This window comes from Lagopus leucura, unplaced genomic scaffold (assembly GCF_019238085.1).
Source record: "Lagopus leucura isolate 7727_CA_CO unplaced genomic scaffold, USGS_WTPT01 Super-Scaffold_810, whole genome shotgun sequence".
Taxonomy (NCBI): Eukaryota; Metazoa; Chordata; class Aves; order Galliformes; family Phasianidae; genus Lagopus; species Lagopus leucura.
The window spans coordinates 2,449,808-2,469,709 of NW_024962261.1; the positions used below are offsets into that span (position 1 = coordinate 2,449,808).

A 19,902-nucleotide genomic window follows, 5' to 3' on the forward strand; every position below is an offset into this window, starting at 1 on the left:
AGTCACTGGGTCTTCTTTTGTATTCCTCACTCATTTAAATTTTTCCCAATAAGCTATCTCCAGAGGCAAGATGCCAACCTTTTCTTCCTTTGTACTTCATAAAATTATCCTATAGATCATCTATCTTAAGACCTTCTTAAAACAATTCATTTATAACTTATATTCATTACCAAGTGTGAAAAAGAAACACACTACTACTCTCTTCATCCAAAGAATGTTGGGTTGGTTAGTGAGCTGCTCAATACTTCTGTAGCCATTCTTCTATGAATTTATGGACATATTTGGATAGCTAAATATAAATTAAAACAGGTACCTATTTTTAAATGTGTGTTTGTGGGGTCTTTTTTCTTTTAAGGAATATTAATTAGAACTAGCATTATGGAGTGTATGGAGAGTATAATCAACATTTTAAGCTGCTGGCTATTTCTTCTCCTCTTAACCACATATCTGTAAGGAATCTACTTATTTCAAGAAGGAAAGTAGTCTGAAGCTATGGGAGTGTGCTTCTACACCCAACTCTGTTCCAGTAATGGAGACTTTTGATCTGCCATGTTTGTTTGTTTCTCTAAACTATTGATTCTGCTTGTACATGTTATTCTCTAGACTTCCATGCACTGATTCTGTATGTTACAGCTATCTCCAAGTCAGTAAGGGAAAAGCATGGCTTGTTTGGGCTCTATGAGCTACTGTCTCAGTCAGAAAAAAATGACTCTTTTAATCTATGGCCATGAGTCAAATTCTCACAAGGATACACATTACTTAGGTTTCTAAGAGAGAAGGGTCAGGTCATGAATATCTGATTGACAGCAATTTCCTTAAGACCCTTCCTGGGAAATGTGTGGCAGGTGATTTGAAAGCCATTGGAGTATGAGCTTCAAGTTGCACCATGTAAAGCAGAGTTGTTAATCTAATTTGTAACCTCCTGTAGTCCTTGCATAAGAGTGGTATGGGAATTCTAGCACTCTCAGTTGATGAAACAAAATTAAAATAGCATTAAGCATTTTCATGTTATGTGAATGCACCTTATTTGATGAAGATTTTAGAATAATTTAAAACAAAATATATGAAAATTTGCATTCAAAGTGAAGCATTTTCTGTCCTTGAAGGCAGTTTACTTCATTACATCTCAGCGAATATTAATTTCTGTAGTTACACAGAAAACCTGGTCTTTCTTAGAAACAGTATTGATAACTAAATGCGTCTCTAGTAGCTCATCACTCCTGCTTAAAGTCAAAAGACATATTTTTTGCAGTCATTTCATTTAAACAAGTCTTCATGAATTTTGATAGAAATGAAGGGGTTTTTGCTATTATATTCTTTCTTTAAGATGTGAAGGAACAACGTAGATTATAGAGCCACTTAGTCACTTCCCACAGCTGAGGAGACATGGAAGGAGTATGTGTCATAGCAAAAATTTCGGACAGCTCTCTGAGAAGTGAGTTGCTGGCTTCTTGTATCCTAAATCAATGCATGCCAAAGGAATTGTAAATGAAGCAGATAGCCAATATGATTTCATATATTGACGTATATTCGAATAAATTTTATGCTAGGGAATCTAATTGCAGGAGTATGTGCGCTAAGAAGAAGAGCTTAAAGGGGTGAACCTTCCAGAATAGCTTACTGAATTGCTGATTCTCAACATCAGTTACCTTTTATGAGTCATTGGATATACTTTTTTGAGTAGAATGTTTGTCCTGGTCTTCCGTGATTTTGGATTTTTAGATGTGAAAGCTCTGCAGATTTTTTTCTAGGTATTTTTGGAAAAAAAGAAATGTTGACACATAAAACAAAATTGGTGTTACCAATAGGATACTTGGTGCTGGATGCAGGATATGTTTGCCCATTTATTTTAAAAATAAACCTTGAGATGGCTAGAATATAACTATTTGTAGGTCCGCAATGTCTATGGTTATTACCTGACTGCTTTTGTTGGGGTAGAAGTGCAACACAGCACAACAGGTCACTTTGCCTGTAGCCACAGTGTTAAACAAAGCTTGGCAAAAAGAGCTTTCATTTGACAAAATCACCTGCCTTAGATCGTCTTGTGTATTAGTTGCTTGGCATCAGCTTTCATCTCCATTCAAAGATGAATCCTTATCCACAGCTTATTCAAACACTGCTCCTTCCTTCAAATTAGCATTTAAAGCATTCTATTCATCTCAGTCCTTGGCAAAGGTCTGTCACTTATTCACAGTTTGCTTTAACTGAGGCAGATTGTAGGCTGCCTGAGAACACAATTCCCTGATTTCCTTATTTAACAGCAAATCTGAGTCACAGTACCTAGTGCTCACTTGTTTCCAACTGTGTAGCAAGGTGTGCTTAATAAACATCCCTACAAAACAGGAGTATGTGTTTGTGCAGTAGTTTGGAGAGAAGTGATTCTTTATGCGGGGGGTTAAAAACATGATATTTATCCTCCAACTGAAGCTTCTGGTAAGTTGTTTCTGAATTGAATCCAGTTTTGTTCAGCAAAAATGACCAACTCAAATGTTGCCAGCTAACTTGATTTTAAAAAGAAAATTCTAACTGGTATACCTTAGCCCAATTGTTTAAAATAAATTTATGCTACTAACAGGTGAGTTATCATGTGGATACAGCACCCAGTTTAAGCCAAGAACCCTGGCTGAATGAGCGCACTGAGGTAAATGAATGGTGATTTATCACTGATTTCCACTGGCAAGACTCTTGTCTTCAGAGTGTTAGGGTTGTGTGGAAAAAACAAGTGGCAGGTTTTCAGAAATGTTACTGAAATGATCATTTTGTTTAGTGCAGCTTGTATGCAGTAGTATGCCGCCATTGGAGTTGAAATGCCTTTTTTTCTATCCAATCTAAGCCTCCCCTCCTTGAGTTTGAAACTGTTTCCCCTTGTCCTATCACAACAGGCCCTGCTAATGAGTCTGTCCCCTTCTTTCTTATAGCCACCCTTCACTGAAAGGCTATTCTCAGGTCTCCCCAAAGCCTTCTCTTCTCCAGGCTGAACAGTCTTGGCTCTCAACCTGTCCTTGCAGGAGAGGTATTCCATCCTTTGTAATGTTTTTGTGGTCATCCTCTGGTGGCACTCCAACACATTCAAGGACTAGATGTAAAGTGTGGATGAGCTTTTAGATTGAGTGCATTTTCAACTGCTACAGTGTGCTTCTGTCATTTGTTCTCTCATGAAATGCCTTATTTTCCTTGTACTTTTGTTAATGCCTGTTCTGCCCCCCCTCTCACCCCCCCTCCATGCTTAAAAATATTATTAAACTAGAACTTCAGAAACTTGTTCTGCCAAGTGTTTGTCAGGAGTGAAAATATTAACAAATCACTGAACAAGGTCAAGTTGCCCCAGGGATGGAGAAGAAAATTAAGTACACATCACCTTCAGTTGCCCAAGAGAGATAAGCTCCTATTTTGCACTTAGCTTTTGCAGATGAAACTCTTTGTATGGGAATAATTTATCTTTTCATCGAAGTGGAGAATAGAGAGCTGTTTTCCTCCTGGAATTTCTAGTTTATATTTTCAAGAACTACTTGATGCTTTCAGCTTCTAAGGAGATGTTAAAGGTGTTTATAAAAACTTCTGGTAATTGTGACATGAATAAATCTGCGTGTTCTCTGTGGACTCAGATGGAAGTGAGTAGTAAATGATGGACGTACGACCTTCCATTTCCCACTTGCCTACATCAAAACTAATTTTTTTGAGAATGAAATGAAAGGTGTTGTTGCTGCATAGCAATTACACTGAGAACCTGACCCAAGCTGTTGCTTTCTGATGGCATGACTAAACCAGACCAAGGGTGAAGTCACAGTTGTGAATCGTGTCACAGTGTCTGTTGTCTGTGAAATGTGGCAGGAATGACAAGATTCTCAATGAGAATTTTTTTAGTGCTATCAGTTCTTTCAATTTCCCTCAAATTAAATAGTGAGATTTGATGTCAGTTGCTTTCAAAAAGCATCCACAAGGTCAAAATTGTAAATGACCTCTCATTAGTGGTTCTGTGAATGAATTATATTAGATTTTAGGCTGCTGGGTTGCTCAGTGATGTTTTATTCTGTACTTGGCTATAGCATTTGCATTAGGAAGTGCCTTGTGAAAGAGACCTCTTTCTAGGCACATTAACATCAAAAAGATGTTTAAATATCTGAGTACTTCCTGACTAGCTTTGTGCCATAATTATATTACAATAATCTAGGAAAGTAAGAATTGAAAATTGCACCTTACTTCGAGAAGAAGCATCTTCCCATTGCCTCTTGAGGGGAGAAGGGCTTTGCCTACCTTAAGCTCGCTCGGTCTTCAGGGAGGTAGCGATAAAGCTGTGGAGAAGAGGAGCTGGTTTACTGTTTCCCTGCTCATAGCCTAAGACAACATTAGTAATGACGGAAGAGATGCAGTAACCCCACAGAGGGTAGTGTGTCATCCCTCAGTGTGTGCCTTGCTTGTGAGCCTTGACTGATGTTTAGGGAAATTAAAGGTACTTTTACGTACAAAGAAAGGCCTACTCTGTGAGTGTTCCTGTGTACTTTGAAGTGACAGATATTAAAGAGCTATGCTGAGCATCCAGATAAGCAGGCACTTTCAGGAGATGTTTATATTTTATGGTTGAAGTGTATTATTTAAATAGTTTTCTAAAGCTAATACCGTAGTAGGGCTCTATCTTTGGCCTAACAAAGGGGATTTTCTCTGCATGAGCAACACAGAACCTGCCTTAAAATAACAAGCTTGTCAATTCCTGTGGACAGGAACTTGTCTGCCATCAAGGCTGGAAGCAAAGGAGCTGGCATGGGGCAAGCAGCACCGCACTGGGATATGATGGGTGAACCCATGATCCTCATCTCCACCTAGCTAGTGCCAAGACAAGAAGCTCATGGTGCAGGCTGAGGATGCTCTTCTGCAGCTTTTCCCAGCCTGGTGGAGGTCAGCCTATCTGCTTAACTCTGTGCTGCTGTCTTTATATAGCAAAGCTCTGAGGCCGAACAGGTGATATTTTGTTTCCATATAGGTGTTTTGGTTTTTGTTTTTTGTTGTTTTTTTTTCTTTACAAAGTGCAGTGTCAGATGGTAAAAAGTGGCACCCCTTTGAGTGTAAGCTATTTCCTGCTTCATCCCATTTCTTTAGTGTGACGTGCCATAATTCTGTAGAGCTGAAGAAAAGTGCAATCTCGTTTGCTGATAGTAGCCAGTGTTTCAGTCATTCTTGACACTGTTTCTCTGTGAGAGTGTTTTAAGCCTGACTTGTGTCATGTAGTTGTACCCAATGTCTGGGATAGGAAACCAGAAGGCAAAACAAAACACAGGCCCTTCATGCTGGTGGTAGGGTGTGTTGCTGTCAGGCTGACTTGGTTTTGTTGCCCCGCCATTCAGTAATGGCAACTTACAGCTACTTAAATCTGTGGCACTGTTTCAGAGGAAGTCATGCCCTTGTTGCGCTCAAACCCAAGAAACTTTAAAATTCCTGACTGAAAAAGCAGCATATTGAACTGCTGAGCTCATGTGGTGATCTGTGGTAAGGAACAGCCTGAGTACAGTTTCTGGTAAAGGCAGAACAGCTATATTTTCTGTAGATATCCGTGGATAATGAGATCAGCAGTTTTTATTATTTGTAAAAAAATAGTTCTAGAGAAAATACCACTTTTTTTGTGGTCCCACTTTCCCAGTAAAGGATACTGGGAGTAGATCAACAATATATGTAATAATATGGTTTTCATGAAATGGCTGCCTTGAGACACAACCATGCAGGAGAGTGGCTCACTGCATGAGCTGAGACCTCAGCAGCCACTGGGAATGTCCTCTGTGGGTGGGTATGGCCATAAGCTCATTTTGACTTGTACAAGTTTGGGGAAGCCTTACCATGAGAAAGTAAACTTCAGATCTGGGGTAGGTGTGCTGTGCTAATAAGTTAAAACTCGGTGTCTGATGGTATAGGATTTTTTCCTTATTAATTTGGATCTTTTTGGGGAAAAAGAGGAATTTACTGTAAACCTTTTAGTATACCTTTTTCTTTTAAAATGACTACTGTAGATAGCTTTTACTAGCAAAGAGAAAAAAAAAAGGTCAAGAGGTATCCCAGTTATTTGTCAGATAGTCGTTATTCATCTGTCTTTTCAGGATATAAAATTTAAAATCCTATGCTCATGCATGGCACAGACAATTAGCCTTGTTTTATTTATTTGTTTTGTGTATTTCCCCAGCAAACCATCTTGGAATAATACACTGAATTCTCAATTGGTGTAATTCATTATAGATCCATTAACTTCCAGAGGGGCTATTCTGGTTTCTTCTGGCTTAGTTTCTGGCCAGAATGTTCAATTCTGAATATGTAATAAAAGTGTTAGTCATCTTAACAGCTGTTATTCACATTAGTATTTTATACTCAGTCCTGGATGTTTTAATGTGTTTTTTCTTGATCAACAAAGAGAGTCTTGTTCAGAACAGGGTATGCATGGGCAGGGATTATATGAATCTTCCTGTGCTTTTGGACTTTATTCTGATGTATTTGCTCTTATGCATAGTATTCTGCTCCATGAGTCTAATCAGAGCTGGTTATCTGGGAAGATTGCTGCCAAAATAACAGCCAGAATCAGTGAGTGTTGGACTGAAGGCAGTGCTGTGAAGACTTAATTGGTTAAACATAAGCACACGGGGAAAGAAAACACTTCTAAATGTCTGATTTGGAATTGGTGATTTCTTTCTTCAAGTGAACTGTACCAATCAAATAATGATTAATCTATTGCATTCAAAGAAAATCTTGGTTCTTAAACAACACTTAGACAAGTATTAAGATGGTTGAAAATAACATTAGTTAAAGGCAAGAAATCTAACATTAAATAACATCAATGCTATCATTTCCAAGAATCATACTGTCAGATGATATAGTTCTCACGATGGCTGTAATAATCACAAGCTATAGTCTGTAATGTGAGAAAATATGATTTCCATGATTCTTCTCTGTTTTGTTTCCTTTTTTTTTTTTTCCTTTTTTTTTTTTTTTTTTTTTTCATTTTTTTTTTTTTTTTTTTTTTTTTTTTTCCTTTGGGAAGAAATTAGAATAGTAATTTTCTGCTTAAAGAATCTTTCTATGGCTTCCTGTCATCCTACATATCAGCCACTTAAAATAGTGACCTCATTCTGATACAAGTGTTTGTGAACCTAATTTTATAAATCTTTGTAGCCCAAAACATGTTTTTCTTTTTTTCTTTTTTTCTTTTTACTTCAGAAAATGTCATTATAAAGTCATGTATGGTTTCTAATACTGTAAGTAAATTTTGCTAGAAATTACCCACCAGCATTCCTTATTTGAAAATAGCAACTCTTGTGGTATTTAATTGCTATAGGTTATATATATCTAGCTTATAACATGGTGATTTGCCTTTTTGTTCTCTGTGTAGCATGTTGTCAAAGGGAAAAAAACTCCTTAGACTAGATCGGTTTGTCAGTGTAAATTGTCCACTATTTCTAGCATTCTGATTATTTTTTTTCCTTAATCTGATGGTTTATGTATGTTATTTATTCCTGTGTCTTCAGAAGGAGATTTTAGAACCTATGGTTATCGGCATTGCTACTTCTGAATTAATTTTTGGATGCCTTTTCAGCTATCTCATAAGGTGGATTCTGCCATACTGCCCTTTCCTCTCCTCTTTTGTTTCACAGGTGATCAAAAGTAATTTTCCTCTTAAAGGAAAAAATCTCCGTTTTTTTTGTTTGTTGTTGTTTTTGGTTTTGTTTTTGCATTTAATCTGAAAGATTTACATGCATCCCATTTTTTTCTTTATATAATGGAGATTTATTTGGTTCCTATCCTTCACTGATCGTCTGTTTTGCTCTTCTGATAATCTCAGTATTTCAGTGTTTCAGTGGGGAAAGGATCACTTATGTAAATCATGTTTTCTCCAAGCTCTCTTTAGTTACAGAGAGACTGTATTACTTTTCATAATGAAACCTCCTTATCATTAGAGTGGCTGCTAGGAGCAATGTCAGGAAGTGTTCAAATCTACACAGGATTTTAAAAATTTAAATTAATTTTTGGTGGCAAGGAAGCACAAGAATTTCTCAGTATAATTAAATTTCAAAATGTATTTAATATAGAAGAATCTTTTTCTCTGCAGGCTTTTTGAGCTTTCCTAAAATACTAAGCAATTATATGTTTTCCCTATATATAGATACTCTATTTTTTGTAGAATCACTGCTTACTGTGGGAATAGTAAGGGAATTGACTTGAGCTTTGCCAGTGCAAGTTGTGATTGAATAATTTCTCTTGTTGCTGCAGGCTGCAAAAGGCTGGTGCGAGTATCAGATAGATTTAGCAGAAGGATTCTTCATCAGGAGAAAATTGCTTGTATCCTAGACTTGAACGCAGTTTTGTATTATCAACTGGGTTTAGTGTACAAGGTAATCAACAATCTGCCATTCCCATTTTAATAAAGAATTTGCATATTCACTCTTAGCCCTGCTGACTACTAGGGAAGGATACATGTAACTCTAACAGAGCTCAGGGCAGGATCCTATTTCTTACTTTAGCATGGAGTTTTTGCCATATTTAAAGACCATCTCGGAGTTAGTCGATAACAGGGAGCAAAAGCCAGTTTGCTATAGTGAGTCTGGCTGTGATTTACACAATTATTATCACACAATTACTTTGCCTTGCATCCTGACCATGTATCTGAATTGTCTGACCAACGTGGGGCCAAGCTATTTGCCATCGTCTTCCACCATCATTGCCCTTTACAATTTCCTTGAATATCTTTCCTCTTGCCAAGAAGAATGCGTTTGATCAACAGTTTCATGAAGTGTGAAGATGTGCTCTTTTTTGACTACATCTTCAGCTGTGGATCCGTTATGGTGACCTTTGCATTCATGCACAGCTCAGCCAAATCAGTAAATCTTTGCCAATGTCCAAAGAATAGATAAAAAAAAACATCCTGGGTCAGAATGTAAATGCCAGTCCTGAGTCCAATAATAAGTATTATAGTCCGTTCATAGTGAAAAATAAATGATGAATAAAATTTAAAGTTGTGCCATGTGTGTGTCTTAGAGACTGTGTTTGAAGTGTTTAAAAGCTTCTAAATATAAATAGAAGTTGTGATGAGTTAAACCAGCCTATTTGATTCTGATTAAAACATGTTAATTGATTAATGTTTGTTAGCTATATATTAATGTTTTTAAACATATTTATCAGATTCCAAAAGCACTGCTCAGTGTTATAATAGATATTAACGTATTATTGCACTCAAGGTACTGATTGAGATCTTTAAATTTGTTTAAATATATTCTCAGAACCTCTTAGAGTAGCCAAAATTATCGGTAGCATTTTCCATGGCAAAATTATCTTGTGATGTTGATTGAAATTGTACCAGTGCATCTGCATAAAAATGTTAATGTCATGTCTGACTGAGACACATGCACCTTCTATGTTCATCATTTCTGAATCCATTATAAAACCTTAATGGCAGCTGTATATAAAGACATGCCATAATGACATCTTAAATGCCGTCTTTGAATTCACAGCATGAAAAGCCTTTTAGGAACAGTGTATGAAAAAAGCTGCTAACTAACAGCAATTTCTAGGTAATATTCTTGGTATTTCTTTGATTTAGTGGGGGTTTTCTGTTTATTCCAATAGAAATAAATGGTTCGAGGAAGAGTGTTGTAAATAGAACTTTTTTCTTGGTGAATGACATTTGGCATCTCAGGTCAGTTTCTTGTTTCATAGCAAACATTAAAAAATTTGTGCCAGAGCTTGGAGGTGTATCTACTGATTGTACAACAAGAAAATATATATACAATAAGTTTACTAAATTTAGACAAAAGGTATATTTATACAAAATTGCATGCTATAAATATTCTAGAAATCACTTTTGCAATAAGATTTTTAGAAAAAGCACTGACTCCTCGTGAAACAATCTTTCAGAAGACAGGGATTTGGAGTCTTGCTGTAATTCTGCCAGGAGCCTTGTGTAGTCACTTTCTGGGCTTTGGACCTTTTATCATTCACCTCAGTACACTCTTTCTGTCTCTCAGAATGTACTGAAGTGAGAAAAAGGAAAGGTGAAAAGATAGAAAAGAAAGCAATACCAAATCTTACAGGCTTCACTGAAAATTTTCAGTAGTCATCACTGAAGAGTATGCTAAAGCAAAGCATTCCCAACATTTCAGTTCATTATTCAAGACACTGAGTACTTCAGACAGTTTCATCTTCATGAAGTTGTTTTTTTTTTCGTCTTTCAATTTCACTGTTTGTAGTACTGGCATGACCTTTAATCCTGTCAGCAGTACTGTTTGATTTATGTTAGTTAGACTTAATTCTTTCAACTCCTTTCTGTTGTCATTGATAGGTAGATTATTACAACATTTTTTCATGCTGGAGAATCTTTATGGCCATTGGAGCGGCTCACCAGGCCATTAGATCCAAAGTTTATTCATGACTGAATGCGTTTTCACCAAACTGGCCAGATTGTCATGCCTTCCTGCTCCAGAACTCACCAATTCTTCCACAAAGGACTCAGCTTCCAGCGTTCCCGCCCTCAAGTGCCATCGAGCATATAAACATCATTGGCTACTTCCAATACCTAGTGATACAGAACCACTTTGTAAACTGCAGGAGATGCTTTGTTTCCTTTTTATTCCTCTAATGCTTTCTCAGTGTCATTCCTCTGAAGATGAAATTTTGAATCATTTTGCTTTCTCCATTCATTAATTATGTATGTTTGCATGTAGGAGCACTTCTACTGTCGCTGTTTTGGGGTCCCAAGATTAAATGTGTATCTTTATGAAATGACATAGTGCTTGTGTCACTTTTGGTGTAAACTCTTAGAGTAAATGACTTTGAAGGTTGAAATCCATCTCGTCTCTCAAAAAGAACAGATAGAACCACGTATTATTTATGTTGTTAGGTAATGCTGTGTATACCATAAGTGGCAAGATAGCTTCTGAACTGAATATAGTCTTTGTGTAGATTTTACTGTACTTCACTACTAACCTGTAGTAAGCTATGTGGAGTTAAATTTCATGTTTAAATACAGATTCTTATTTTAGATTTTTCCACTATTAGTGAACCTGAAGCAAAAATACCTGTACTGTCCAATTATGGAATTTATAATATAATTGAAAAAAATCTGAGGGTAGACTAGAAGATACTACACAATACAGTTATTGGTAGAGGTTAGTAATTTATTCAATGCAAAATGCCAGCACCATGAAAACATACATTTTCTGGAGTTATTACAACTTGTAGCTTCCCTTGAGAAGTATTGATTTCCTCAAAAATTGTTTAATGGCAAAAGAAAGCATTCCCATGGCATGGAATTCTAAGCTCCAACTATTTCAAAGCACTGTGGTACCACTTCAGGTCATTATAGAGGTTATGACCTTAGTTTGCACTTCTGTTTTTCAAAGACTGTCTTCAGTACCCAGTAGATAGATATCCCTAGCATTATTATTCACATTCCTCTGTGAATAAAGAACAGTGTGTAAAGACGATGATCTTTTAAGCCAGCTGTATTTTATACACGTATCCTAAATAGCATTACAGTTTACCATTCCGCAGAAAGGTTAGTAGGGTGATCTTTTAACAAAGAAATCTGTTACTGATCTAAAGTTGGTAAACAAGAAATAGAACGACCTGTAATTCAAACTCTTCTGTTGGACCAGCTTTCAAATGTCGGACTGCATACAGCTAGGGGTTTGGCACAGTAAGACATACTATCTGACTTATGGGATAACCTCAGAGGTGATGTTTAGAAGCTCAATGCTGTCAATGCCAGGGCTAGGTTCATCTGGGTGAAGTTGGCAATATTAGCTGTAGACAACAGAAACATTCAGTAGAGCAGCAGTGATGCCAGTGTTGGGTGGAATTTCAGTCAAGAGGTGTATGTTTTACGTGCATAGTGAGAAATTACACTGGGCTCCAATTACATCACATTGAACTGAAGAATCACAGCTCAGACATTTTTTCCAAAGCTTTTCTTAGCTTCTTGTTTTTAATTCTTCCATCTATCTGACTTGTTGTTTCATTTAGTTGACCTGCTTGTTTTTTAATATCTCCTGGGAATGCTATTCAGAAGCCTCCTACCTCCACCCTGGGTGGTACAGATGATCCAAATAGGACATCCAGGGACTCCAGAGAATGACTGCAGTGAATAGACACACCCGGGACAGTGAGCTCATCAAAGCCTTTACACATGAAGACTTTTTTAATGCTCTTGCCTGAGCTGGGATGCGCTGGCATGCTAGATGACTGTATATCCAAGCATGGTGAACAGAAATGAGCTTCACCAGGCAGCATCAGTACAGTTTTCAAAACGATTTGAGGGCGAGAGATGGAAAAACATTTCTAAAACTGCACATAATAAATCTGGAGTTCCAGAGGAATACTGAAAGGCTGGAGCATGCTGTTGCTGAGCAGCCTTACTCTTTACCAAACTGCCTTTGGCCAGTCAGAAACCACAACAGCATCTGAGTCACCAGCAGTGCCATTGATTTTCTCAAGCACCCAGAAAAAATAAAGCAGGGAAAGCAACTTAATCGTTAGTAGGCTTCAGATATTGCAAGAGCAATCTCTTAGCTTTCACAACTTCTTAATTAAGCATCTACCTGTGACTCATTTCAGAGGATTTTTAAAGATATTATAAAGCTTTCACCGTTACATTGTAAATGAAGTACTGCTATGTAGGAGCTGGAGACATCTTCATAGGCTGTGTATAAGGACTTTCAAGAACTCTACATCACTGATAGATCGTAACTTTTGACAGTGTTGAAAACAAGTGACTTTCTTAGAATTTTGACTTTACTACAGTATTTGTAGCAACATATATTTTTCAGGATAATTGAAAATGAATCTCTCTTCTATTAAAGCACGTGTGATCCATTAAAATATCCCGTATCAAAGTGTTCTTAAAAGAAAACTTTCTATTAGGGATTGTGGTTTTGATTATTAAAATTAATGAGCTATTTCAGATTCTTCGGTATTGGTGAAAGCTCATTGCTATTTTGCCCTCTCATGTTCTGATATATGAAAAAGACTCTCTCATCCTGGCCAAAATTTTTATTTGCTTGTAAAATTTAGCCTGATTTTTTTTGCCATCTAGTTTCAAGACAATGTGAGCTAGTAATGGTTGAACAGTCTCGGATAAATAATAAGAAGTAAACCATATTCAACCAGATTTTTATTAAAACATGAGAAGTTTCCCTAAAGGCTTGAAATAATATTTTTTAATTAAAAAGACATTTAAACTGTAAGAGAAAAAAAAGATTTTGAGAGACGGTGACATGAGCAAGAGTACATGCTTTGCAGAGGACGTGGTAAATGTTGTCACTGGTAATACAGTCTAGCAGGGTGAAATGTAAACTTCCGTACTGAGTTGGATACAATTTATAAATTTTGTATAGCTGGATCTAAACTTTTTGCTGAAGTTGTTTTAAAATGTGTCTTCATAAACACTTCCCATGGAGATATTCTTTGTAAAAATAAATGTTAATAACTGACTGACAGAGAATTTATAGAACTGCAGGCTTAACAGCCTTTAGGCCCCAGAGGATTACGGTGCAGTATAGCCAATTTATACAAAGAATGAAATATAAAGTAGAGCAAAAAAAAGGCTGGAGAATGATTCTTTCTACTTTCATAAAATTGAAATAGTGACATGTTCCTGTTACTTTCACTGAGGCATATGTACAAACCATAAATATCAGTCTGTAATTTTGGATTTTTGTGTAACCTGTATGATCTATTCCTTGTGAAAATTATGTCCAAAATGTATGTGTCATAAAGGATAATTTTAGCATAGGTAGAAGTAGTATTTCCTAAATTGTCTGTCAGAAATGACTTAATCCTACTTTATAGGAATTGCCTACATCAGTCAGACACATTCATTTCAATACCCATTCATTTAGGAGACTCTCTGCTGAGAATGTCAAAGAGATGCTAATTATTATCAGCTATGGTGATCCTTTGGGAATTAAGCTGAGATTGAGAAACCACATAATTACACTGTAGTCAAGGATTAAAGTGATGAGTTTTGCTCCCCTTCTGCCTTTTTTTTTTTTTTTTTTTTTTTTTTTTAATTTGGTGGCTTGGGTAGCAGCTGTCACACACAGAGCTAGCATACTTTCAGTGGCTGTTTTGTGAGAATTCTGCTTTCAGGCCAGCTTATCTGCTGCCAATAATGTGCTAGGGCAGGAGGAGAAAAAGCATTAATTGTTGTAGGTGGCTTTCTAAAAAAAAAAGCCATAAAGAAAATACCAGGATCCTCGATCAAGGGACTGGTTTTGAGTAATTTCATCTGCTGTGTTGAAGAGAGACAGCAGGGTTTGAAAGTCCAGTTGATCAGCACATCAGCTGATCTGGTTGATCAGCTACCTGCATTTAGGTGGAATTCAAGCAGGAAATTCTGTTCTATTAACAGGAGGACTCTGAGAAGAACTTAGAGACCTATAGCATTAATGTCTGGTAATGTGAAGAAATTTTAATAACTGCTTGTAAGTCCTTAGTACCCTGAAGGAATGAGTCTTTATTATTCTGAAGGAAAATGAATTGGGTAAATTTTCATTCGTAAGAGAATTTAAAACTGGCAGACTTTTATATTGCTTTGTATAACATTTGTATTGCTGTGTATAACATCTGTATGATTTAAATAAAAGATCATTCTTTTCTTGAAGATGAAGTGTCCATATCCTTTGCTAATTCTTCCTGTCCATTCCAATCCAGATAGAAAAGTTTTTTTCTAACTTCAGATCAATTATTGTTAGCAAAGCAAGTTAGTGTACTAAATAAGTTTTATTTAGTGGGCTGTGCCAGAAATGTATATTTTCTTTGAACTCATTTGACACTGTTAATTGGTTTTGGAATTATGGTCATATGTCCTGATAATTCAATAACATAAAGCTGATGGCAGTAGGCTGTATATTTTACTATTCAGTATTCCCTATTTCTGGAGTGACTGGTTAACTTAAAATCAGTCCAGTTCTATAAGCCTGGGAACTAATTCTGTGAGGTTTTATGACTGTAGGGCTCTGTTTGCAAAAGACATCTCCCATTCTAATGTAATTCAGCAGGCTGGGGGGTACAAACATTAAGAGAAAAAACAGTTTTACCAAGTGAAAAAAAAAACAACAGTATTTAAGATCATCAAAACCATAGCGTTTTTGAAGCAAAAAGACAATAAAAGAGGTGAAAAACTAAATGAGAACACTGATGTCATCTTCAACAGTAAATAGAAAGATCCAGATTCTGCTTTCACCTGTGTTGCATTAAAAGTCAGCAATAGATGATTTTCAAGATCAATTAGAGTGGTATTAATCTGAAGCTACAAGGAGAAGTTCAGCTAAGCATGCATAGCAGTGCAAACACGTTTTGGGTGACATGATTGAATTAAATGAAATCTTAAAGTTTGGGGATCCATTCTTACATCTTAAATATAATCTCACAGAATGAACTGATAGGAAGTTATGTGCACGAAAGTTATGTCCATGGCTGTGTTTCTTATGTGTAAATTCTTATAAACAACAACTTTTTACGTTCTTGGAGGAACTCAGGTGTTGAGAATGTATTTTCTGCATATGTGAAGCTAAATCATTATAGGCAAACAGATTACTCAAATGTAAAATGTTTCTGCTGAAATTCTGCTCAATTCTGCTCTACCTTTTCCCATGTATACCAAGCTTTCAGTATTGTTTTTAGTCCTTTAATTAGATTAGAACTCGTAATCAAAGAAGGGCTGAATTCTACTTTCTTACATCCGTTCTGTACTGTTGTGAGCAAGTAGACATATCTGAGCTGTAGAATTTTCATTACAGGTGATGATGTACAAAGAATGAAGGTGAGTTGGTGCTTTTTTTCTGAGTTAATAGGTAAATGTAATAGATTGGAAGTTTTTTTGTTTTTGTTTTGACAGATCACTTTTGCATAGCAATATAAAGAAATGCAAGAGCCTGAGAGATAATAAATATCTTAAAATACAACTGGACTGTGTATCTTTAACTGAACTACACATTTTCATGTCTAAATGCCTTTGGTTTTCAAGAGTCGTTGGCAACTCATTTACTTTTCCTTCAAAGTATGTGTCTAGATAAAGTTACCATTTTTGTTTTTCTATGAGGTTTTTGTTATGACATTACAGACCTGGACTGAGCTTCTCTCAGCTATTTTAAACATCTCTTTTACAGGAAAAAAATGCAAGCTTGGTCTCCCTTATTGAACCAGAGATGACAGCAGTCCAAAACTATTTGTAGTATTTACAGTGAACTAATTATATAGTATATAGTAATAATTATATTGTATCTATAGAGATCTAATTCTGATATGAGATGCTTATCCTTTTCTGATAGTTTCCCAATAATGTGAAAATAGTACATGAAGCTTACTTCTAGTTATTTTAACTAGTGGGAAAATGTAGAAAGTTGTTCCTCTCTGTAGGTTTTCAGACATGCCCTCTGTCCTGGCAGCTAACAGAGTTGTCTGCCCCATCTAGATGCTAGCAGGTTCACTGCTGCAAGGATTTTGCTCTGTGCTGGCTGAGGCAAGCAGTTTTGCACGCAGAGCCAGGTTTACAGCATGGAGTGTGGGCTGGCCGGAACGGTTGTGTATGGGTGCACAATTCTGCGAACCAAGCCTCTTGACTCTTTGGAGCGAGTACTGGCATTTTTCCTGCATCGCAGAAGATGTGTTTTCTGTTTTCAGTTTTTTGGCTTTTTTTTTTAAATTCCCTCAGTCTGTCAAATAGCACTCTTCAAAATAACAGTGAAGAATATAGAAAACTTTTTTATTTGAAATCTTAAACCTTTGCATAGATATTCTTTTAATGCTTAAGCAGTATTTCCCTAGTACTATCATGTCAATCTGTCTTCTTTCAACTATTCACCTTCAAGAGGTATGCTATATTTGGAACATTTCCTTTTCTTGGTCAACATTTGTTGTTTTATAGGATTTATTAACTGACTTTCATCATACAGCACTTGTTCCTATGTAGAAATTGATACAGGTTTTCTCAAGAGTATAATAATAATTTGTACTCAACTGTATAATTTCAAAATAAGAAATCTAATTTAGTGAGAAGAAAAGGATCTTTACTTCTTTAAAATGGTGTTGAAATTTAGACAGAAAGAAGATTTCAGAATGAAAAACTAGGTTTATATTCAAGATGTATCTCTTTATTCCAAATACTTTTGTGTCAAGTAATAAACAATATTTTTCTGAAGCTTTCTTTGGCCTTTAGTCAAGTAGTATAAATGAATCCCTTAATGGCATTCACTTCCGGGCTGCGCTAGTGGGTATGTTTTTAAAGTCTTATGATAATGTGTGATACTTTAAGCTTCAAGTGCATGTCATCTTTCTATTAGCAGTTCTGACCATAGAGGTAGCTTGGCTTAAAAAAAAAACAAAATACAGCAAAAAGACAAAAAAGACTGTGGTGGTGAATGCTTATGCATGAGCCAGTCTTCTTCTATTCATGAGATTGCATTCCCAACATGAAGTTGGGAAATAAATGCATTTTACAGCAAAGACTGACATTTTTCTTTCATTTTCTTTACATGAACATCAGTGGGACAGTTGAAGAAAACATTAGGCAATCCTGAGCATGAGTACCTGTCTACAAAGCACCATTATCTATTACACAATTAGAAGTACAAAGGTGTTATTTAGCATCAGTATTGTGTTAGTTTTGCATATGCACTTAATTTTTTTATCTACTTTTTAACAAAACAGAGACTGAGAGAACAGCAACAAGCAAGGATATGAGCTGTGATAACTAATTGAATTTGTTGATGCATGCACGATTCTTTCCTGTAAACTATTTTATGTATCTTAATTAAGAAGAGGCTGACTTTAGGAACTGAAATTGCAATATATGTGATAGTATTAGTATAAGTATTTGGTATACAACCCTGTGCATGCTGTAAATAACTAGCAACTACATAGTAACTAACAGCCATGAATATGTTTTTAACGGTTAGCACTGGAAAAGTATGCATAGCTAGTAAAAGATTAGTGGAAAGGATTAGGTTGTAATTTAACATTTTTAAATTACTTGTCTGTACTGGACTTTGAAACTCATTAATTATCTTGTACTTTGGAAATATGTCACCTTATGCTTGTTGTCACTCTACAACAATCTGTAAGTCTGTATAGCATAAATATAGTTCCTACTGGCAAAAGCAAGGAGTTTCAGATGCCTAAGCATATGCTTAGCAGTAAGCAATACTTTCATTGGCTCTAGGGAGCTTCTGCATGTTCCATTTAGCAATATTCGTAGAAGCACCATTTTTTGAGAAATGCAAAAAATATTTATTGAATATTTTCTGCCTCTTTTAGTTTCAGTAGTGCTGAACAACAAATGTTAAAGGAATGAAAATTAGAAACTACTATTTACTTTCGGTAAAAGACTTCAATACAGAATCTCAAATTATGGTGACTTTCACCCATGTGAAGATTAAATCTTCCCAAAACACACAGAAAGTAATAATCATAAAAGTTACCATAATAGCATCAGTCTCAGTCACTACATTATTGTGTGATATACTTCAGTTGAAATGCGTGCTTCTCTGGATGTCATTATCTTTAAATTTCAAAGTAACTAAAGATTTTATTTTTAAAGCAAGCATACCAAATAAAAGCACTTTAGCAAGTATTGACTGGAATAAAAATTATTTACCAGTACTTTTATGTAGTGGTTTGCTCCAGCTGGGTGATTTCTTGCCTCTGTGTACATACAGCAGGCTGTCCACTCTGTCTACAGGATGGAAAAGCAGAACCCCTAAAGATTTATGGGTTTGTGGTCTGTGGTAGCTGAATGGCTATTATATAGCAAAACACAGTAGTTGACTACAAAGGTAAGCTTCTTTCAAGGACTTAATCTAATGGATATCAACAATTCTGTGATGCTCTTCCATTCTGATTGTGCACTGTCCAGATCTGGGATTCTGAACAAAACCATACAGTAAGTAAAACATCCAGTCTCCTTTCTTCCCATTCTATATGCATGTACTCAATTAATTTGTAGATTGCAAAGACTAACTTCAAGTTGGTGAACCTGAGATCTATACAATATCTCTGTGGGACACCTGAGAATCTAAAAGGAGGCATCAGGAGACTAGCAGTATGCTTGTAGTCCGAACTTGCTCATCTTACGTTGATTACACAAAGGTATCAAAGGAAGCTCATCTTTCTAATTTGAATTTGGTCTTTATGAATTTTCATTGATATAATCGCTTTGTTTTGACAGCAACTGCTATCCAATTGGAGTCCATTTTAGCAATATAGTGATTTTAGTAATTCTAAAAAAATAGCTTAAGAATTCTCTTTTAGTATTTTATCTTCAGGACTTTGGTCAACTTTGTCCTTTTTCCTTTTAGCAGCACCAGAACGAAGAGATTCCCTACTGGGTAGTCCTGATGTCATCAGTACTGCTCCAAGACGAAAGAGAAGACAAAGAACAATAAATCCTGCTGGGACAGAAGCTAAGATACCAACTTATGAGACAGAAAAGCTGGCAAAGGAAAAGTAAGTCATTTTCAAAACGAATTGAGGTGCTACTACATCTATAAATACTTGTTCTTTTTGTGTTTTCTTGTGCAGTTTCACAATATTCAGGGTACCTAATTATTGTTTCGTGGCATTTTTTTTGTAGTTATTTACACAAATCCATCTATTCAGCTTTGAATAGGTGTGAATGATTAAATGTAGTCAGGCCCAAGGAGCTATTCCATTTAGAACGTCTCTGAAGCGATGATTATAAGATACATTTAAGTGACTTATATAATTTTAAGCAAATAGATTGGTGCCTACTAAAGTGATATTTTGTGGATTACCACGTAACCCTACAGTCACAGAAAAATTCACTTAGTGCATCAGACTAGGCTGGGGATCTTGAGCCAAGTTGTCTTGTGGGAATTAGGATTGTCTTGCTTCACATTGAAGATGATCAAACAGAGGAAT

General features: G+C 36.0%; 1 protein-coding gene across 2 annotated transcripts in view; it reads left to right on the top strand.

Annotated features, from left to right (window-relative positions):
- The window catches only part of XRCC4 (X-ray repair cross complementing 4), a 175,405-nt gene that overhangs the window by 94,636 nt on the left and 60,867 nt on the right, over positions 1-19,902 (top strand). The window contains exon 7 of one of the 2 annotated variants that reach the window (XM_042866187.1): positions 19,320-19,467. In XM_042866187.1, the coding sequence (XP_042722121.1) occupies positions 19,320-19,467 (148 nt within the window). The remainder of the gene's footprint in view (positions 1-19,319; positions 19,468-19,902) is intronic. The other variant, XM_042866188.1, reaches the window with a different exon arrangement.